We start from the raw sequence: 18,946 nt of genomic DNA on the forward strand, positions 1-18,946 counted from the left end.
TTGGAGGTCAATCGGCCTCCGATGGTGATGCATGTTATCTTTTTGGAATCCTCTATGAGTGTAGAATGTTAGGTAAAAATTTCATCAAATTTGGAGTCTGAAAAGTGGATCAAACTCGGGATGAAGTAACCGGCTGTCGATCCAGGTTACTGTTCATCCGGGTGGAAAAATAGGAAATTTCATGCTATAATAGGGTATTATGCCTAGATTAAGCTAAGGGGACCTTGTACTCATGCAAGGGAATTCCTAGTATACATAAATGATGAGTTAATTAATAGAAAAAAGAAAAAAAAGAAAGAAAAGAAAAGATTTAGGAAATAGAGAAGTTGAATTAATTAAAGTTTCCTATATTATAATTAGCACGTAGATTATGGCCCTTGATACAAGACTAAATGTATTGTAAATACATGTCACAGTTGGGCAAGAAGCTAGGGAACAAGAGAAAGAAGTTTTCCCCTGCCTGCTGTAGATTTTTGGAGGCGTATCAAGGCTGTGCCGGATTGACAGGTGAGTGAGAGATGAAAAAGACGCTAGCATTAGCAGAAGATCATCGATCATACTTTCTTGCCTTAGCCACTTGATTCCACCTGAGCTTATTGATTAATTATTGTGGTAGATTCCTCTATGTTTAGTTCTCCATGCTTGATTATTCTGTACATGTATTTGAGAGAACATTGAGAGGAATTACGAGGGGTAGATGAGTAATTAAATTGATTCCGAATTGTGAAATGACTTTTTTTATAAATTGATTTCATTTTCTCTATTTCAAAGACTTGTAGAGCCTTTTCAGTGGTATATTGAGTTGCATTGCACTTTCTTGACTCTCACTCATAACCCTGATGTTAGTTTATGATTGGGTCGTGGTCGAGTAAGTGGTAGTCTTGATTATACTCCTTTTTAGTAGAGTATTAAGAGGGTGCATTATGGCATTCATGCATGGCTTGGCAGTATCTACAGGACACCTATAGTCGATGGGGTTGAACATCGGCCTGTGTGCACATAGTAGCCTTCTGGGTGGGCGGAGCCCAGTCCCTTCCTAGGGGGGACACGGCCCTAGGCGTAGGATCGGCCAGTCCTACGACTTATATTCTGCTTGCCGCCGGGCATAGTAAGACCCCGCGAGGTGCAGTATGGCTTTCCGCGGATGTAGAATTTCCGCGAGATGCCGTTTAGTATATAGATGTGAGATGTTTCTATGGATTTCTGTTCTGGATACTGGCCAGCATTTACATGATCAATGTGGTGTCTTATCCTGCATATGCATGTGACATTAGGAAGTTGTTGCTGGTTCGCCTGGGGCGTAAAACCCACCTCCCGACAGCTGTCTAGCATTTACATTATCGGTATGGTGTCTTATCCTGCATATGCATGTGATAGTGGGAAGTTGTTGCTGGTTCGCCTGGGGCGTAAAACTCACCTCCCGATAGCTGTCTTGTTGATGATTCAGCCTATTGACACCTGATTTATATGATTCAGTACTATGACCTGTTGAGCATATCCATGTTATCATACATACTTATTTGATTATTCTATATATGCTCCAGATGAGTTGATTGGGATTGTGATGATTTACTCCTTATTTCTTATGTTGAGTTATGTGTATCCTGTTCTTGACGACTGCTCATATGCTCTTGAGATTTCACCTCGAGCCATGATTATATCTTGTCTCATGTGCATAGTACTCTCTACTCCACTCAGTGAGTATTCATATACTCACTCCCCAGTTTGGTGTTTTTGATTGCAGGGCAGGTATTGTATAGAGAGGAGCAGGATTAGTGGTTGCCTGCTAGCTATGCCGCTCCATAGTATAGTATAATGTAGATAGAGGTTTATACCTTTTGGTGTATTATAAACTTTTTATTGTATATAGTGCATAGTTACAGTCATAGATCTTGTTGTGGATATGGATTTGACCATGGATGGATTGGAAAGCAGGTATATATATATGTGTGCAGACCAGTTGTGTGCTTGTGATAATGTATTGCTATATATTGTCCAGGTTTATTATGTGACAGATTATGTGATTGCTGCTCTGACAGGTAGTGTGTTGTATATATTGAGATAATCCTGACAGGTCACCATAGGAAAGGTGATCATTTTGTGCATGCATCATACCAAAATTTTTAGAATTTTTTGATGATTGATAGGTAGTAGGGTTCTACGTGGTGGCTGGTGGCCTTATGCTTACCCGCACCCTAGGACCGTCGCGGCGGCCCGCCGGAAATGGGGCGGGGGTCGTGACATCTGTCTTCGCACCCTCGAGAGGGCTACGTCAGGGATGTCCCCTATCCCCCCTGCTCTTTATTATTTGCACGGATGTATTGTCTAGAGCCTTGCGTCAGGTGGTGATCACTCAGAGCTGAAGGCTTACAGGCCAGTGGTGGGGGCTACACCGATTTCCCATTTGTTGTTTGCTGATGATTGCTTGTTGCTAGCCCGGTCGACACAGCAGGATGCCCGAGTTATTGGTAGGATTCTTCGGGACTACTGTGCCGCGTCAGGACATCGGGTTAATCTTTCGAAGTCAGCTATTAGTTTCAGTCTGAAGACTAGACAGGCGGTGAGGCAGTCTATTCTGGAGATCTTGGGGGTAGGCGAGCAGGATGGCACTATGAGAAACCTGGGAGTCCCGATTCCAGGTCGGCGGTTGCATGGTGGGGATTGCTCTTCCCTCGAGGTCAGTATCAAGCAGCGGTTGGAGGGCTGGCAGATGCACTCTTTGTCTATGATGGGCAGTTTTACCTTGATCCGGTCAGTTCTCTCTTTGATCCCTATTTACTTACTCTCCAATTCCTTCGTCTTGGTGTCGGTGTTGAGGTCTATTGATTAGCTACTTAGAAACTTCATCTGGGGGAGGCATGGAGGCAGGGGTGGTGTCCATTTGTTAGCATGGAAGGTAGTGTGTTAGCCGACCAGGCTTGGAGGTTTGGGGATGCAGTCCTTGTTGGTGAGGCAGGAGGTGTTAGCGGCCCGACACATCGTGAGATTTGTTCTGGAGCCTGACAGTATGTGGTCCTCGCTGATGAGGGCGAAGTATGGGATACTGTTGCCTGGAGCGAGAGTTTCCCGCCACCACTCACCGGTGTGGAGGGAGATGTGTGTCAGAGCTATGTTGGTCCTTCCGGAGATTAGATGAGCCATAGGTGATGGTAGATCCATTGATGTACTGGAGGATTGTTGGGTGACTGCGCAGATGCTCAGTCGGCTGCCGACCATGGTGAATTCTGGACGATTGGCGGGCCACATGGTCAGTGATCTGATGGTTTTTGAGGAGGGTTGGTGAAGGGAGGAGCTGATTCAAGAGGTTTTTGGGGAGCACTTGGTGGAGATGATCCTGGCTATTCCAGTGCCTATTCGGGGGGTACCCGATAGGTTAGTATAGACACTGACAGGGCGGTCGCAGGTGCGTGCGAGGGACCTATAAGTTTTGCTCAGTGGGGAGCCAGTTCGGCAGATCAAGGGAGGATGGATTTGGAGGATGCAGATTCATCTGCGGGTGGCGCTCTTCTTTTGGAAGGTGGCCTGGGGCTGCCTTCCTACCAGAAGTGTGCTAGTTAGGCGGGGCATGCAGATCCCTTAGTGTTGCGGGGTGTGCACGGATTCTGAGGAGACTATTGGGCATGTTCTTCAGCAATGCCCCAAGGCTAGAGAGATATGGAGGGGGTCACCAGTCCCTCTCCCTCAGTCGGTGGTGTCGGTACAGGATTTATTACAGCTGCTGAGAGACTCATTTTGGAGCCCTAGATCTGTTGAGGTAGGGGTGTTTAGAGCATATCTGGCCTACCACATTTGGTTGGACAGGAATGCTGGCTTATTTGAGGGCAAGGTCTTCTTCGAGGTTAGTGGTGGTCAGAGTAGTGTTTCAGGCCGGGAAGGTGATCTCATGCGCTGCTATGTATTCTCTTGGGATGGCCAGAGACATCTGGGATACTCGCTTCGCTGTTACAACGTTCAGATTTATTTTTGTTTCTTGGGTGCCCCCACCCCTGGTTTTCTCAAGGTGAACTTTGATGGAAGCTTGGCGTTGAATGGGCGGTCAGAGGGTGTTGGATTTGTGATCAAAGACCATCGTGGCGGTCTGGTCGCAACAGAGAATCGTCGCACTCCAGGTCTTACCGTAGTTGGAATAGAGCTTCGAACAGCTTGGAAGAGTATACCATATATGAAGCGGGTGCTCGGTGCCGAACGGATGTACGTCGAGGGAGACTCATCGATGGTGATCGAGTAGATACAAGGTGCGGATAGGTATGGAAATGGTCACCCCCTTATTCGTGAAACACGCAGGCTGGTGGTGGAGCTGGACAAGTACCAGATAGTACATACTTTCTGGGAGGCGAACAGGACTGTAGACTGGGTCGATATTCCGGAGAGTTCTTGTGGATGCCCATAGTAGAGCTTCCGCCCTTATTATTCTCTTTAATTTCTTCTGACTTGGCAGGATGTACTTATGTTAGAGTTATATAAATTGCTGTTTTTCACCAAAAAAAAAAAGAAAAAGAAAAGGAGGAAAAGAGAATGCACTAGCTAGAAAGTGGCGGTATATTTATCAAATAGATGATCATGGCCATCACACTTCCACATATGATCCCAACCATCCATGCTTTTCCCCTCCTCTGTATTGCACATGCCGAGCGGTAGATGCTAAAGGAGAACATTCAACTTAATACAATGCATGAGGTTACCTGATCACTTCTTATTCCAACTCTTTACCCATAATGTTAGACAAATTATATCAAGCACACCAGCTATCATAGCATCAGCATGAAGAAATTTTCAAGCATCGAGAAGCAAAAATCAAAAGCCACTCCAGAGTTCCCTTTCAAACACTTCTGATTTCTCATAGTTGCATCAATCTGAACCAGCAGGTTCAGTTACAATTAACGCATAAAGATATGCCACGCAGTGCTAGGTCTCCTGGAGACAATCGTATACCGCAAGTCGCTGGTAGATTTATAACTAAAGGAAGTTGAACCATCGACCACAAACCCGATGACAGGATCAAAACACAAAAAACTTGGGGCCCACTGACACAGCATATCTAACACAATGGAGTCCTAACACTATGAAATCCCAAGTCATCATCACCCTACAAAAAGGTTACTAATTTACATGCAGTTACACAATAACAAAAAGAAAATGTATTGGAGATAATTTATGTCCAAAAAGTGAACTGTTTTTGGGCTTCAACTTTTACATACAGCACTAGGAGTTTAACCTACTACAGCATCATATTGACCAAAAAACCACTTGGAGTAATGTTGGTTTTTCATCCTCTAAACATCCTGACCCTTGAGGCGTGCAATCAGTTCATCCTGCATAAGTGCGAAAACCCATGATCATGAATTTCTATAGAATTATATATAACAAAAGTTGGATTAGGCAATAAGCAGTCCTTACACATACACAACTACCAAAAAATAAAATAAAAATCCAGTAAACCTATGTGAAATCACCCTGGTTTACCAACCATAACCAGTTAACATTGGTGGACATATATCTTATTGATTACATGATTATAAAATTTGAAGGTTATAGCAGTGCCTAACAGATTATTCTGACTGAAAAATAATATAAGCAGTATCAAACAGTGTGGTAAACATGTTCTTGCCTTTTTTCCTCTAAGTGAGAGGCCTCTCTCTTTCAGAAGTGCACGCAACCGCTCCACAGTCAAGGACTGTAATGCTTTCTCAGACGCCCCGTTGCTTGATCCCTCTACAACACCAAAATCTCTTGAGATTCTTGTAATGAGACCCAAAAACGTAGTGTGTAGTGTATTAATCAATACATATAATGCCAATTTGTTTTACATGAACTTTTCACACCTCCATGGTCCATGCTATGTACATGCTTATGGTTGGGCAGCTTTAAAGAAGTGCCTAGTATTATATACTCATATTTTGCTCGAATGCAGGAGATGAGAATCTTTTAAAGGTTTTTAATTTTCCAATAGAAGAAATCAACACTGGCTGGCCTTTTATAGTAGATTTAGTCATACTAATTTCATTTGAGTAAAGAATCCAGCTAAGGTAATGAACGAGTTTGCTATAAACACTAGCATGTGGTGCTTTGCTGGACATCTTGTTGGGAGCTAGTTATAATCAAATACATCATAAGAATGTTGCTGTCTGAAGTGTGAACATAGACAGTATTTTACAGCATGCAAGAGGATCACATGGATGAAGTATTATATGAATTGTATCACATGAATTCTTCTTGATATGCTGCAGCCAGACTGTGCAACTGAAACTCCTGGAGATGGTCTTTGAATCACAATCGCTTAATTGATTTGGATATTTCTGAATAGAATTAGAATTTAGAATGTTTTTAGGGAGCTCAAGATTTAGGCATGCACATTCTAGACAAGAATTTTCTAGAAAATTCAATTTTTAAGCAGAATTCAGAATTTAATTGGAAAAATCATAGTTTACTTTCCATTTTAGTTAACTATTTTTTTTCAGAATTAAAATCTAAACAAAAAGAATACGTTATAGCTTCAAGTTGACAGCTCAGTTATTTTACTTTTTTTTCATCAAAAAGTTTTTGAATTGCATGAGGACTTCCTCAAATACATATACGGAAACTTGAGAAGTCACAAGAAATCAGTCTCAGAAAAAAGCAGAGACACAATTTCAGAATGTTAAATAATGTTCTTACTTCTCTTTGCAATATTTATATTGGTAAACTAGATCAGAAAGAATAATGTTCTTGTTTAACTCATCATTGAATCCATTCAAATACCAGAACAAATCAAAACATACCATGTCCAGAAATACCAGAAGTACTACCAGTGTTGGCTCTTTTGGCTGGATTCCTGCCATCGTACACTCTAAAAGCAGATCTGGCAACAAACAAAAATGTGAAACCAGAATTAGACAAAATCTGAAAACTAGGACTGACAAGCACTGATTACCTAAGTCAGTTATACTAGCATGGCATGTCCATCATTGAAAATGAACCAAAGATAGATATGCAGAAACAACAGATAAGATTTTTTTCAATCATACACTAAATTTAGTGGTTGCTCTATTTAATTCTACTTAGCCACATTTTGTAATTAATGGAGTCATATAAAGCAACACTAAGATTTCAAGAAAAAAAAGCAAAATCTCTCTTACTAGATTTTATAAGCAAACTTGGGAGGACTGCATTAATAGATGCATCGACAATTAAGTGCAATTCAGAATGATATTAAAATAATTTAAAAAGTGTGGTGAACAGGTTTTGACCTAGTCTGTTTGAATCTTGTCTCACATGCTGCACAGATCACATTCCACCCTTCTCTACTCATCCTGTTTTGTCGTTCAATAAGAGACAAGCAACAGAAAAAGGCCGAAATTTTGAAATGAGGTCCTAAATATATTTGATAGTGCTCAAGCAACCTTTTAACCAAAATGCCACAACATAACCGCATTTTGGTAAGCAATAGGTACATTATACACTCACCCATAAGCAACATAAAGCAACACAAGCCATTTGTTGCAAAAATGGGACAAGTAGATGGAGCCCTTAAGAGGAAAGATTGGAAAATGAGGAAACACAAACCCAAGTCTACATTGTTGGGGCAAGTCTTGATGCTTACGGTTATAATCTACTTGGCAATCCATCTCAAATATCTCAATCCCATATATTTTCAATGATCCCTTGCACTTACATCAACTTGGCATAACCACGAATATTAATCAGAAGAAATAGGTTTTGAAAGTTTTGGGATTGGTACAGTATCAAAAAAGATCCCATTATGGTTTGTTTGTTGATGTATATGAAAAGCTTATTGACGGTGAGATTAATGTAACCAAGCATAATTCTTTAGGAAAGAATTTTAACTTAGAAATTTAAATCAGTACCATGACATATGTGATGTCCCATATCATATATCAGTGTAAGCTGCCTGCCTCCCCCCCCACCCCCACCACACAAAAAAAAGAAAGAAAAAGAACAGAGGAAGAAGACAGATGAAGTATAAAAGAAAGCATAGTTAAATATGCTAAAAATAGACGTTTCCGATTAGCAGCTTATAATGTAAAATCTGAAGCCAAAATAGATGTCTAATTGCCATCCCACCATTTAATGACAATTTGGTAGATAAACCCTTTTCTTTATTAAATATGTCTGTTTCAGTTAAAATCAAGGTTCACCAAACCAATATGGGGGCTCATACCGGTTGGCGACCAGTTCAATACGATAAGGGTCCATACCATGCCGGTCCAAGGCATACCAAATCAGGGAGAGGGAGGGTAGAAGGGAGAGGGAGAGAGACTTGTCGTCGTCGTCGACGATGGATGGCTTCGAATGCAAAAGAGGAAGAGGATGAAGACGTCAATCAGGTGAGAGAGGAGAGATCGATTTGGAACCCTAAAACCGATTCAACCACCCGGATCTCTCTTTCTTCTCTGAAGAACTTAGAACCCTAGAACTGATCCAGAACAAGAGCATACAGTGATCTAGGATGAAAAAAAGAAGGGGAAAGAGAGATCAATTTGGCTCCCATTGAGTCGATTTTGATTCCTAGCATTCAACGCTCGTGAGTGTGGATCTCAACATTAGATAGGGATGTGGAGAGTGGAGAAAAGGAGCAGAAACCCTTGTGTGGATCTAGGCTCTACCAAGCATTCTCGTGAGAGAGAGAGAGAGAAAGAGCAAGCAAACAAGAGTCTTGCAGGCTCTAGAAATCTCGAACCACCTGTTGGGAGGGGGGACTAGGTAACAATTATCATAACCGAACTGGATGTACCATGTGAACCATTCTAATTTGGCGTGGGTTCACTTTAGTATGGGCCAAGCCCCCTGGTTCAGGTCAGTTACACAATCACTGCTAAAATCTCTCTCTTTCTCTCTAACTCTTGATTTGTTGTAGTGGGTAAAGGGTTGTTCAAAGAGCGAGTTATTTGTGAGCTGGCCATCTTTGGCTCGATTCATAAGCAAACAAGCCAAGCTAGAGAGAGACTAGATCACTTGAGCTCGGTTCCATCAAGATTGAAATATGAACAAATAAATATTTTATATATGAGACATAGGCTTAACTACTATTTTGTATATAAAAATATTTTCTTATATTTATTTATTATAAACTTACATAATTTATATAAAATAGAATATATCTTGATTATTAAATTCATGGAACCAAAACCGCAAGAATGGGACGATACCATCAGTATCATACTGCCCTAATGTGGAACTGACGCTTGTATGGGTGCTAGGATGCCAAAACTATTTAGAGCAGTTTGTATCAACTGTATTGGTGCATACAGCCAGTATCCTATAGACTGTATAGGTCCAAACTCACAATTTTTTATTCTTTCTGATGTTTTCAATTTGGATAAGTACCATCGTACTTGTACAGTATTGATATCGTACCATTCTAATGAAAAAATGGTACGAGATTTTGTACCAATATTTAATATCTTGATTAAATTAATATAGTCAGGATAATTATCTTTAAGTATATAAATGTGAGCTCTGAGATCTCTTAAACAAGTTGTTCATGAACAGCTCAAGTTTGGCTCATTTACTCCCCTACATGTATGTATGTCCGGGTGTGAGCGCAAGAGAGAATCAAGCTACCAATTATATGAATGCATTTAATACTCTAACATAAACTAAATCAAGATCTTTAATTAGATTGCGATCACAACCATCCATCCTATTGTTTCTCATGTGCGTCTTACATGCGCAATATTATTTCTAAATTGAATTCTACTTATTAGTTATTATTTGATAGTTAGCCTTATATGTTTAGAAAATCTGGTTGTTGCTAAGTAGGAATTATAATTGCATTTAAAAGTAATACTCAGTCTCCTAACCACCAAATACCTACTATGGATTTGCGAGCATTAATCTCTAATTATAATCACAATCATCAAGCCATCCCCACCTATTTGGAGTTGGCTTTATGAATCATCCTATTCAAGGCCACCTCTGATGTTATTCCAAGTTTCTCCATAGGCTTCTACACATCTCCATCTATGTTACTTTAGGTCTTCCCTTCTTGTTTATTTTTTACAAACTTCAACACAAACCAAAGTACCTCTTCTCACTGGAACCTCCTCAAATTATCATTGTATGTGTCCATACCATCTCAATCAATTTTCCATCACTTTATCCTAAATTTATACTACTCCTATAGCTCATCCAATATATTCATTTTTTGCTTTATTCTTTCTAGTTTTATCATATATCCATCTTAACATTTTGATTTCTACTAAATTTAACTTGTTTCATGTATTTTCTTTATTGCCCAACTAAGTCATACAACATGGAAGGCCTTATTATTGTTCTATAAGATTTTCATTTAATTCTTCAAGGTATATGCCTATTACATAATCTTCGAGACGCACATCTCCACTTCATCCAACCAGCTCGAATTTTATTTCATATATTTGCATCTATTTTCCTATTATTTTATATACTACATCCTAAGCAATGAAATAGGTCACTTTATGATATCTCTTGGTCATCAATCTTTATTGGCATAACATATTCACTTCCATTCTCACTAACTTTACATTCCATATACAAACAATTACAAGAAATAATAACAAGCACAAGAAAAACTTGGTAAATATTAAAACTACTCAATCTTTGAATTTGTGAAATTCAGACATATTCCAACTTTCTTTTGCAAATAGTAGAACTACAGTTCAATTCCTCTGAGCCCTTATCTAGTTTCACAAAGCTCAACATGACAACAACGAACCCATCAGGTCTACAATGGCGCCTTGAAAGTTGAATTGGTTTCTATCTAACAAAATATACTTATTTCCTTTTGCATTCTAACTTGTACTATAAATTGCAATTTTATATTTCTTTAATAACTATTGGCAATATCTTTTATTATTTAGCATTTATTTCGCAAGGAAGATATAGATCCATTTGTAATACATCCCTATTACTGCATTCCTAAGATTCATCAAAATATTCCATGTTTGATTTCCAAAAAAAGAAATAAAACTGTGCTATATGTTCCTTGTAGTAAATTATCCAATTGTCAAGGATGTGCTTGGATGTAATATAAGAATTCTAAATTTTTGTGATAGTTTTTGTTTGTTTAAATTAAGAGCGTATGTTTCTAGACAACCTAATGTTTGGTTAGAGTACAATGACATTTCACAAATACATTAAATCATGGAATTAGAGGTTTCTACTTTATGGAGAATTTTCCAAGTTCATGATTTTTCCCTCTCTATCACCTGAATATTCCATTTTTGAACTTTGTCTTTTTAACAAGACACCTATTGAAGTATCTAAAACTTTTTCACTTCAAGATGAATAAGATCATGGCTGTAAAATTCAACATGTCCAAACATAGCCTTAATGAAAAATAATAATATTTTTACACAATATTATGAAACATGACTTGTCATCCAAATGTAGCACTAAATCAAATGCCATAGAAGTAAATAAATTTCAAAACATGAAGTTAAATAATCTTGATTCCAAAATTTGGCTGAAAATAATTTGGGCAATTTGATATCTCTTCTGAATCAAATGTGATTTTATCAATAAAAGGCAATTGTAGTATCATCACTTTTTGGGGATGACTTCACCATTACTTTGTCACTTGTTCTTGTCTAGGGGCATAACTTGAAAGACACATGGCCTAACTTTATCAGTTTTAATTATTTTTCATATCAGAAATAAAATTAGTCCATTTAACTTGTCACCAGAGACTTTTCAAACACATAAGTACCAACAAAGCTAGAGTTACCAAAACATATGGTGAGCCATCTAAATGAAAAGCCTATCATGCTCTACACTGTCAAAACACATGGTCTCAAAAATTCAGCAGGTTGATTGTTCCAATCCATAAATCAAATATAACAATAATCCTTTCATTAAAATACGCCCATTTCATGATCACTTGTTGCATAGGGGGAAAGATAACAGAGCATTTGACTTGGCCTTTAAGAATTTTCAATATTGTAGATTATAACTCACATGGAGTCTCATCTACTGATGGATCATATGTTTTGCACAATAGGACTAGACTGCAGATCTTATCAATGAGCTGATAGCTCAAGTCCATGTGTGCGTGTGAGGGTGTGTATGTATGAAAAAATAACCAAATTCATGAAACATTGGAGCATATGAAAGCAGGTGCGAGAGCTAGACTGGCGAGTAGCTGTTGCAACTTGCAAGCCTTATAAGAAATGATTCCAATATAAACAAGAGGGCATGGGCACAAAAACATGATCAAATGGATACCTAATTTCATGCAAATGTTAAATGACATGCATGCACTTTGCAAGAAATCAACACACATAAGCATGTACTCATCCAGATGATTAAATTACCAATTTATGGAAGTCCTCTTCTACTAGATCAATAAAGCAACTTGAGAAAGAAAATTAATAAAATAAAATTATAACAATGCATGGGTTCATTATCATGTATACCCCAAATTAGAGACCAATTCAATAAAATTTGGTAAACAACACCAGTAAATCAAATAGAAATCCATACCTCTTCCCCTTGCTGCTCTCTGCTGGAGCTTTAGCATTTATATCCTTTAATTCACTCCTTTGTTTGCTGAGTTGGAGAGCTCTAATCAATATGTTTGTTGTATTTGTCTTAATAACTTGGTCCTCTAAATAAAAAAGAATATGCAAACATGGAAATTTAGTAACTCAGTGATTTTCAAGGTTTTCAAACCCAAAATAAGTTGAAAATCATGAATATCATGGAGGAAAAGATACATGCATGTTTTAGTATTATGACATAATTCCAACATATTTTCAAAATTTAGAAGGTAATAAGGAAAGTTTAGCTCTGAGTACAACTTACATGAGAGACTACTACTTAGGATGAGAAGATGGGAGGGTTTCCAGGCATGGAAAGCTACATATCCAAAAGTATAATTATGCTTAGATTGTATTATCATTTCTTTATATAGTGCTTTATTTCACAAGCATCACAAATCTTTGATTGATGCTTGCATTTTTCTTTTTTTGAGTATCAAGCCTAAAAATTGGATGTAAAAGTCCCAGGCCTTTCCTAAGCACAAAGTTCAACAGTATCCAAGAACCAGGCACGATCTGCACTAGTAATGAATCAAAAAATCTGCCCAGGAGTCTCCACACAAACATAAGAAACCACAATTACTGCCAGCAACATTGGACACCCACTATTATGGCAACATCATTCCAAAATCTAAGAGCATCTAATTAAGATAAATGTTGAGAATACTAATTAGAGGGCACCAAAAGTGGACCCAAGCCATTGATGGTAGGTTTGCATTTTTATTTTCCAAGATAAGCTATTCCGAAAAAAATGGCCTGCTAAAAAACCTACAGGTCTGGAAGCTATGGCATCTCTTAAATTGCTTCAGACCCAATGCGATAGATGGATCAGTAAATGTGTTAGTATATGACAATAGTAAATGACTTGCCTACATCTTGAAAAGAAGGTTCAAGGATTGTGTACATATAGAATGTTTCTAGTGCATGCTTGCCATATTTGCAGATTTACTAGTATGAGAAATAAGAAAAACAGAAACGAACTATAATATTAAGTTTATAATCCATGAAAATTTATGTTGTCGCAAACAGATAAATAATACCTTTAGATTCAAATTTTCAGTTGCAACTTCAAACCAATTCTTTTCCTCAAGGAAAAAATTCTCAGAAATCAGATGTCAATAATGTGTGAAACATTATGATAAATATACTGAAGAATCAATACTACGTATAATATATACATTGGAAAATTCCATTATCATATAATAAAGACATAAATTTTGGTTTAGTAACTTCGTAGTGTATACATGGCGCAAAATGGATAATTTCAATGAACTAAGCTTATTAGACAAGCAAGATCTATACGCACATAACTTAAATGGAAAATGCCATGTGGGCCCCAACTAGTGCACATGAAAAATTCCTTGACCCCATGTAGTGCAGCAATTCCAACAAACTACACCAATTTCCTTATGCCAAATGTTGTTCATGTGCAGGAAAGTGCCCCACTTATTTTTGCTCAAATTAAATTAATTGTCAACCCACTCCTCTTTTTTCTACACCCTCTCGCTCTTCCCATCTAACGTGTTCCTGATTCACCTCACCCTCTCAATTTCTTTCATAATCTGTCTTCTTATCTTATATATGTCAAACTCAGGAGAACTCAGTAGGGACAATAGTGCATGACATGAATAACTCCTCACCAAAATTATCATCTATATTGAATGGTTATTAGATTATCAGAATCACTCAGAAAGAGTTCATTTTCTTTTTGGCAATACTAACAGCCAGATTAATATATCATTTATTACCAACATTGTACACATCATGATAAATGAGAGAAAAAGAAAATATGCTACCTGGTTTCCTTATATAAGTTAAAACATCACAGAATTAGAATGTATAAGTCCTATATAGATTAAGAAAGAAATCAGAAATACATAATTATGACCTGAGAGACAGTTTTAGATTCTCATATTCCACCACCTAGGAATTTGTTCAAAATCCACATAGTAGATTGCCGTTGACCAACACATCACAAAACATCCTTACTGGGAAAAGGCTTCTCCATATCTTGATGAGGCATGTAAAGCTCAATGGACCCAGTTATGGCATTGTCAAACTCCATACCCTCTCATTAGTGTGGGGGCCACATTTGGCGGGGAATGTGTCTTGACAAAAGGGTCCTCCTGTCGTAGTTAGCAATAATTGACTCCACTAAGAATTTTTCTAAAATAAGCCTTTCTTCAAGAACCTTTTGCATTCATTTTTTCTGAAGCTCAAACAGAATTTCTTGTTTCCAACTCTCTCAATTTGCATGGCCCTAAACTACTCTACATGAAAACATCTCTCTCTCTCTCTCTCTAAGTTAACACTCTAACAGCCTGGCTTATAATCTTCAGTCAGGTTCTTGTTCACAGTTCTTTTGACGGCATTGTAGGCGCATCATCTAGTAAAACATGCTACATGAAAGTCATAACCATTCATTCAATGAGACTATGATGCCGGAAAAATAAAAGGGGGGAAGACAAACAACAAGCAAACCAAAACCACCCAAGAATTTGAGAATAATGATAAACCCAAATCTCCAAGAACAAGAACAATGGATATATAAAAACTCACCACCCAAAAAAATCCACCCAAGGGATACAGAGTTTTATGAAAAAAAAAACTCACCACCCAAAGGAATCCACCCTAGGGATACAGAGTTCTAGTGATCACCACTCACAGACAATCTTCCTAAGATACAAAGCAAGAACACGCTCACCACCCAAGAAATGCCTAGAGATATAGAATATCCAAAAGAAGAAACTTGTCGAGCCAAAGGCTTAAACCTTAATTCACTCAACCTTGAAATTAAATTCTTAAAACATAATATAGAGCATGCCTTTATATAGGCACGTTTGAAATGCTTATCAAGCAATTACAATCAATAATCCTAAATGTGAGGAGAAAGAAAAAAAATCATAATTAGGAATTCCATAAGAAAGAAAAATACCATAAAAAGGCGTTCCAAAATTTGCCTTTGCTTAGGCATAAACCAAAAATAAATTACCATAGAAAAAATTTCCTTTTGTCTCCTTAAGCACCTGTGTCTTCCTTTTTGCCTTCTTAAGCACCCGTGTCAGACTATCCTCTGGATCTTCCAGGAAATCAATATTCTATCAACAAGATCGTTGTGCAATGAGATGTTTTCACGACATACCTTGCGCCTAACATAATATAGATTAGAACAATTTAATAGCAAATCAGAATATTCACTTGATCAAGTCTATCTGCTTGCAGGCAAAGACTATGACACATGTGGACCTAGGATGTCATTCACTATTATTCTTATACATGTGAGTATGGCTTTAAAACCGGTAACACTTGGCTCTAATTCCTCACCAGCACTTTGCCATGCAGATCTTGTCCACATCCGATGATGTTAATGCAATAATAGAGTTGCATGAAACAGATAGGATGGATAGGAGTATGGACATATCTTGTCTTGGCACATGCCTAATTTATAGCCACCCTTAATTTAACCATATTTATTAGTGATTCTACCATGTTTTGCACATAACCTTGAAAAAAGAAAATAAGAAGAAGAAGGAAAAGAGAACAAGAAGAAAGGAAGAAGGAAATCCAACAACCTCCCCCACTGTTTTTTGTGATCAACAGTCTCTTTCCCTTCTTTGCTCAAAATAGTCCACTTATTTCTAAAGAAGGATAGCTTGATCCTTCAATCACATTCCTCTCAGTGCTTCTACATTCATTTTCCAGTTCTATTTTTTTTTTCCTAAACAAAGCCATCTATCATATCAAACTTTTGCCTCAAATATACCATATGAAATAACTTAAGAGGCTTACGTGTTTACGAAATTCATCATGTTTCACCGCCATCGACATCGAGAGTGTTCAACATACAATGTTCAGGTTAATCAAGTTTGATGCCTATATCTTTATAGAAGTCCTCCAAAAATCTGATATCTTATTTCGTAGTTTACCAATGTGTGTCATTTACAAGAAGACAAGCCACAGGATAAATTTTGAGCACTGGGATTCCCACATCCGTCCCTTATTTTGGAAGGTTACGTTCTCACTAGCCCTAAGTCTATATATTTTACTGATGAATCAATTAGAAAAGAGAAAACTTGTAGTTTATATGCAAAACAGATTTACTAGGAACCAACTTTCTTTAATAATTTTTATGCACTATATTCATGACATTCATGTCTCACAAATTACTAGGTAAATCATTTTCACAATAAAAGTATTCAACTTCTTCTGCAAATTTACTATTGTAGTGTGTAAGGACATGATTAGACCAATTCAATCACTTGGAATGGAAATTAATTTATCATGAAATACCAAGGGTTCAAATCTCCTGCATACCGGCCGTGTATAGGCTGGTGCATACCAAACTGCTAGGAGCCAGTATGATAAAGTCCAGCATACACCAGCAATAAGCCAATTGGGCCCCCATGGCATCATATTGAGGTGTACCGATCCCATACTTGCCCTATATTACTCAGTACCTTTTTTTTGTAATTTGCTCATTCATACCAAAGCATATCGAGGCACATTGCCCCTATATAAGGTTCTTACAATACCGTCCAGTTATTGATACGATACCAATGCTCGGGATTTGAATCCTTGATGAAGACTTATGACGGTTGAGTAAACATATAAAAATGAGATACATCTTTCATAAATCATTTATACCGAACCAAAACAATCAAATTTTCATAATGTGCATCACAATGTAAAGCGATCAGAAGTTTCATGGATTACCACAGCAACTTTGTATCTACCAAGAAATGAGAAAGACATTCCATGCAAAAAGGGACCATATTCACACAGATCCTGTAATACCCAATAACGCATGGAAAGCAACAAATCTATTAATAACAAACCTAGCACCAATGCTTCATAGGCTTACCAATTAAAAGAAATGGGCCAAAAATTCCAAGAAGAAACCATCAAAAATTCATCTTGTTCAACACGACTTGAACATTTTTTATGACCATTATAAATGTTCTTCAAAATTCCAATTTTAGACTGGAAGCATGTGATCTTTCGACCAAAATCCACAAGAATTTGCATCCCTAAGACAACGAACACTAGAAACTAGAAAGATTAAATGTCTCAAGCTTACAAAATACGAAAACAAATACATAAGAATGTAAACGAACCTGGAGGCGATGTATCGTGATCGCAGACGTATACACGCATGCCACCCTGCACACAGCTCTCAATGCGTGATCAAAGACGGAACAATTCTCAAAAAACACTAAAGAAATGAACATCTACAGAAGATAATTGGGTAAGTTCGGGGTAAAATGGGGAGAAGGAGGTAGGGTTTGGGAGGCCGAGGGAGGGTTTGGGCTGCGAGAGAGGAGAGAGAGTTTACCATGTTCGAAGAGAAATCGGCGGAGAAAAGGCCGCGAGAGGGGAGGTTGGGGAGGTATTTGGAGGCCCCCGCAACCGCCCGATCCGAACCTCGCGCCGCCGCCGCCGCCGCCGCCGCCGCTAGGCTTCCGCTCGCCGGTCCGGCGGAGCCTTCCATCCTCAGTTATTTTCTAGAAAACAAACTTGAAAGCTACAGCACCGTATATGAGACGATATATATACACATCCCCTCCTCTTGTAAGTAGTAAAACTAAAAACATCTGATATTAACAAAGTAGTTGAATCCCAATTGCAAATTAATTTTTATTAATTAGATTAGATTTTTCATGTTACCAACTATGGAAAAAAAAACAAAATCAAATCAAAACATTTTAATTCTTGGTAAAATTTCAAATGATTGAAAGCATATAAACAATTATTTTATGGTGCAAAAAAGAAAAAAAAAGAGTAAGGAATCCAAAATATCCATATTTTGGCTAGCATTATGTAAATTGCCATATGGTATAATTTTCTTGAGCTCACGGGGCATGCTAAATGTAATCAAATTTAGATTTGTAAGAATTTTTTACTATACATTAGTTTTCTTGCATTCTATTATTTGATTTTTTTGAGATTGATGATTATTGAAGCAACTTAGATCTAGGAGCATTAGTTTAACCCTAAAGACATTTCTCCCTTGAAAATTTATGTTGGGGTATGTGGAGACCTTTGGTGATGAAGAGAATTGAAGGAAAATCAATTTTGCATAGTTTTCTGTCTGGCGGACTGTCGGAGTCGACTCGAGCTTCAGTCGAGTCGACTCGGGAACAGTCGAGTCGACTCGGGAACAGTCGAGTCGACTCGAGGTCTGTCGAGTCGACCCGAGAGGAGAAAGCCGCAAAAACCATGTTTCTGTCTGGACTGTCAGAGTCGACTCGAACTACAGTCGAGTCGACTCGGAGCATCGTCGAGTCGACTCGAGATACAGTGGAGTCGACTCGAGATCGTGCCAGTTAAACTGGAAGTTGTTCAGACGTGCCAGAGTCGACTCGGACTTCAGCCGAGTCGACTCGGGCTCGCGAAAAATCGTACGGACGATTTTCTTTTGGTGTTTTTGGTAG

At 38.1% G+C, this 18,946-nt stretch overlaps 1 protein-coding gene across 1 annotated transcript; it reads right to left on the reverse strand.

Annotated features, from left to right (window-relative positions):
• Positions 1–4,812: 4,812 nt before the first annotated feature.
• Positions 4,813–18,035, reverse strand: LOC103696037 (protein LOWER TEMPERATURE 1). The gene is made up of 6 exons (XM_008777538.6): positions 17,848–18,035; positions 17,630–17,675; positions 12,460–12,583; positions 6,759–6,838; positions 5,609–5,712; positions 4,813–5,312 (listed from the first exon to the last, which is right to left on the reverse strand). The coding sequence occupies exons 1-6, from the start codon at positions 18,001–18,003 to the stop codon at positions 5,274–5,276; spliced, it is 549 nt and encodes a 182-aa protein (XP_008775760.2). The 5' UTR covers positions 18,004–18,035; the 3' UTR covers positions 4,813–5,273.
• Between the last annotated feature and the right edge of the window lie 911 nt (positions 18,036–18,946).

This window comes from Phoenix dactylifera, chromosome 4 (genome assembly GCF_051530095.1).
Source record: "Phoenix dactylifera cultivar Ajwa chromosome 4, Ajwa_hap1_PhDact_Kaust_v1.1, whole genome shotgun sequence".
Classification (NCBI taxonomy): domain Eukaryota; kingdom Viridiplantae; phylum Streptophyta; class Magnoliopsida; order Arecales; family Arecaceae; genus Phoenix; species Phoenix dactylifera.

Excerpts from the sequence above, each read along its gene's own strand:
- LOC103696037 (XM_008777538.6), bottom strand. The coding sequence starts at position 18,003 with ATGGAAGGCTCCGCCGGACCGGCGAGCGGAAGCCTAGCGGCGGCGGCG. Across the intron at positions 17,676-17,847 it reads CCGATTTCTCTTCGAACATG|GGTGGCATGCGTGTATACGT; the intron begins GTAAACTCTCTC and ends AGCTGTGTGCAG. Across the intron at positions 5,313-5,608 it reads TCTCACTTAGAGGAAAAAAG|GATGAACTGATTGCACGCCT; the intron begins GCAAGAACATGT and ends GCACTTATGCAG.